This window comes from Etheostoma spectabile, chromosome 18 (assembly GCF_008692095.1).
Source record: "Etheostoma spectabile isolate EspeVRDwgs_2016 chromosome 18, UIUC_Espe_1.0, whole genome shotgun sequence".
NCBI lineage: Eukaryota > Metazoa > Chordata > Actinopteri > Perciformes > Percidae > Etheostoma > Etheostoma spectabile.
Window position 1 is genome coordinate 11037127 of NC_045750.1, and position 3576 is coordinate 11040702.

A 3576-nucleotide genomic window follows, 5' to 3' on the forward strand; every position below is an offset into this window, starting at 1 on the left:
GTGTGTCTGTGTGTCTGTGTGTCTGTGTGTCTGTGTGTGTCTGTGTCCTTTTATTTACATGTAACTTTATTCAGAATGGGTTTTGTCTTCCTGCTTGCAGTTCTTAATAAATGTCACAGTAAGTAGCACACCTAAGCTAATAGTTGGTTACTAACTGTGGCAATTCGATGTCGTTTATTTCTATTTTATTCAAAATAGTCAGTTTAGGTGAAGTGATGTGAATAATAAATGACCAAAACCACTGTTTTGGATGTAAAATTTTAACTTAGTCGGACCATTATGCAAAAGTGCAAAATTTAATTTCTGACTAAAACCACTGCTGTACATTATTATAAAGTGAATAGAATATGTTTCAAATTGTAATGTCAATGTGTATGAATTTGCTTTTCCCTAACAAGGCTAGTAGGGTACATATGAAAAATATTTTTAAACTTGTTTGGTTGTGACTTGGAGAGTGTGGTAGATTTATGTCCCATTCTCACATGATCTCACTGGTAATCTCACATAAGGTAATGGAAGCTGTGACGGATGCTGGGATGACTCAGGTGGAAGAGCAGGTCGTCGTGGATACAGTTGCTGTGGCTTCGGCTGCTTCATTTGCTGACCAGGAGTTGGCCCCACCTGCTCCCCCTAAGAAACGACTAGTGGAGACAGATGCAGAAGTCAGACGATTGTAAGAACTGTGACACACACAGACTAAACCTACTTTGCCAGAAAAGTGTAGGAATGAAAGACACGCACACCCACCCACCCACCAATGCACACATTGTGTTTTGTGTTCTGTAGGTTTGAAAATGAGCTTTCTGACCTCTTGAGCTGGATTAAAACTTGGAAGAAATCTGCTCAAGCGCTGGCCTCCACACACCCTGACACTACACCTGACACACCAGACCTGCAGGAGAAACTTATGGTATACCCCCAGATGATTCGGCAATTTCAATTTAAAGTTAGAGCACATGTTTTGAAATCTCACTGTAATATGTGTTAATTTATCACTGCAGGGTTTGGAGTTGGACCTCAGGGCAAAGGAGGCCACAGTTAGTCAAGTGATCCAGGAGGGAAGGGTCTTGATGGACCAGCTTGAGAGAGGTATGAAGGAAAGAGGAGGTTGCTCACTGACACTGAAATGGTCCATTACTTTACACAAACACAAACCAAACAATTATTTTACACAAATCTATCTGAGTTTTGTCAAACACTTTCTTTCATAGTGTTCTAAGATAGTGGCTGATATATATATCACTTCTCAGAGGCTCTAACAAAAATCTTCCATTTCCATGTTAAATTGTTTGTCTCGTAAGATTTTACTATTTTTTCACAGCTGCTTGGTATTTTCTGAGTATTTACAAGCCTACATTTTTCATTGTTTTAGATGCCATTATTCTGTGTGTGTGTGTGTGTGTGTGTGTGTGTGTTTTAAAGACATAGTAAAAACCTGTCAGCCTTCAGGACTGCAGGGTTACTGATTTCATATAACTACTCCATGAAATGAAGAGGCACTCTGGGTTTTAATGTGTTTACACTGTTCTTGAAGCAGTGGGGTGTAGTGGAGCAACACTGCTAAGTTGGAGTAGATTTGTTTACAACAACTTTCCACTAAACTTATCTTATTTTATCACCTCATATCTGCTGTTCTCTCATCCTTATTCTGTTTTCACTCTCATTAGGGTCTCTTACTCACACCAAAAACTTACAACAGAGGCTGTGACACAGTCAGACTAAATTGTGTAAAAATGAATTCAAAGTATACTTAATTATTAATGAATTACATTTGAAGTGAGCCTTTATGTCTGTTTGTTTCTGTCTCTCTCTTAAGAGGGAGAGTGTGTGGACTCAGTGAGGGCAGGCATAGATCTGATCCAAACCGAGTGGGATGCGTGTGCGAGGGAGCTGCAATCAGCCCGTGAGCGTGTTCATACCCAAAGCCGGGTCAGAGCGGTGTCTGCAGAGCTGGCAGACATGGACCAAGCCTTTGAGAAACAGGACCGGTGGCTAGACTCAACCTCGGCTGTAGAAACCTGTGACAAGGCCGAGCTCAAAAGACTGAGTGGAGAATGTCAGGTAACAGTCTTTGTCTCCGTCCATATTCACCCTGATCTCCTCTGTGTGACTTTAATCCTCAATTTCACCTGTAACCCTTTTGTCAACCTCTAACATTAATCTCATGCAGCTGCAGTTGTTTCATAAACTTTTCAGATTTCAAATCAGAGTCAAAACCCATTTTAAAAAAAAAGTCATAGATTAAAATAAGCAAACAAGTGATCTTTTAAAGTTAGGGAGGGCCTCAAATGTTTGGAAAGTCAGTGAAAGATGTACAAAGTAAGATGGATAAAACCCTTCCTGGTTGTGACCTGAAGTACGAGTTAAGATTTTTCAATTTGAGACTAATTGACTGTCAGTGTAGAGCATGACTCCATCCAGTAACTTGTGAGTTTCTCTCCAGACTAATTTATTGTTGCAGTATATGTTTTGCAGGGTCTCCTCATTTTTACCGAAAAAATGATGAATTCTTTAAGGTGACACTGATTATGCTTAATGGCACAAAGTAGATCAATTACAAGAAAAATAGATGGCTGAAACATACACTTTACATCTTATCTCATCATTCTGCGTTATTATTAAACAAGTCAATGTAATGTTCAAGAAAACCCCAGTATTAGGCTTATTTTTAAAGTCAATGAACCCTACGTACCTAGTTTATAAAATGTCCCTTTCTGATGTACAGAGACAGCAACATTTTCCCTGCTGAGTTATCCTTGAATAATTCTCCACTTGCAAATTAATGAACTTTGGTCATCCTCTTTTGTTTTTACAGTCCCGTCTTGTTCAGCTCACTGCCATAAGTCCGCAATTGGAGCAGCTTTCTGCAGAGACCGGGTCACTTGGAGCCATGCCCTCTCTGAAAGACAACATGGTGGTGATATCAGCACATCACGCCTCCACACTGCAGCGGCTACAGAGCAGAGAGCAAGAGGTCAACAAAGGTACCTTTGCTGAACTATATAAAAATGATTTGTTAAGTCAGCGCAAAGGGAACCGGTTCCATAACAGCAGGTTCCTCAGTATAAACAGTACCATATGCTTTTCAAGGGACCTAACAGCCTTAAAGCATCCTCCAATTTCAGAGAGCTTAAAACGAAAGACCCATTTCTCTCTCCTTACTCTTTCCTCAATTCTTTCAGGTTTATAGGGAGACTGAAATAGTGATATCTATGATCAGCAAAGCTCCATCCCACAGGGGTTGTGTAAATTTGACATCAGCTTTTATATGAATCCTTGGCCAGCCAAAAAGAATGGATCATGCCCTTATATGGCTTCCAAAAGCTCACAGATGCGTGAGTGTATATGTGAGTGATTGAGTGTAAGATCATCTCCCTGTGCCAGCTCCGTCTCTACCTAAGGACGTTACTTGGACCTGGAGCGGTCCTGAAAATCAGTCACCGTTTCACCTCAGGAATTTACATGCACTCCTATTGGCCCAAGTTGAGTCTGTAAAGGGAGACTTGAATGCTCCTCTCCGTGTGTGTGTGTGTGTGTGTGTGTTCGTGTGTGTGTGTGTGTTTGTGTGTGTGTGTG

General features: G+C 40.7%; 1 protein-coding gene across 9 annotated transcripts in view; it reads left to right on the forward strand.

Annotated features, from left to right (window-relative positions):
- The window catches only part of utrn (utrophin), a 185434-nt gene that overhangs the window by 37299 nt on the left and 144559 nt on the right, over positions 1-3576 (forward strand). For all 9 annotated transcript variants that reach the window (XR_004336060.1, XM_032542253.1, XM_032542250.1 and 6 more), the window contains 5 exons: positions 510-673; positions 787-910; positions 1002-1089; positions 1817-2061; positions 2816-2984. Coding sequence is in view for 8 of the 9 variants with exons in the window: in XM_032542253.1 (XP_032398144.1) it covers positions 510-673; positions 787-910; positions 1002-1089; positions 1817-2061; positions 2816-2984 (790 nt within the window). In the remaining variant the exon portion in view is untranslated. The remainder of the gene's footprint in view (positions 1-509; positions 674-786; positions 911-1001; positions 1090-1816; positions 2062-2815; positions 2985-3576) is intronic.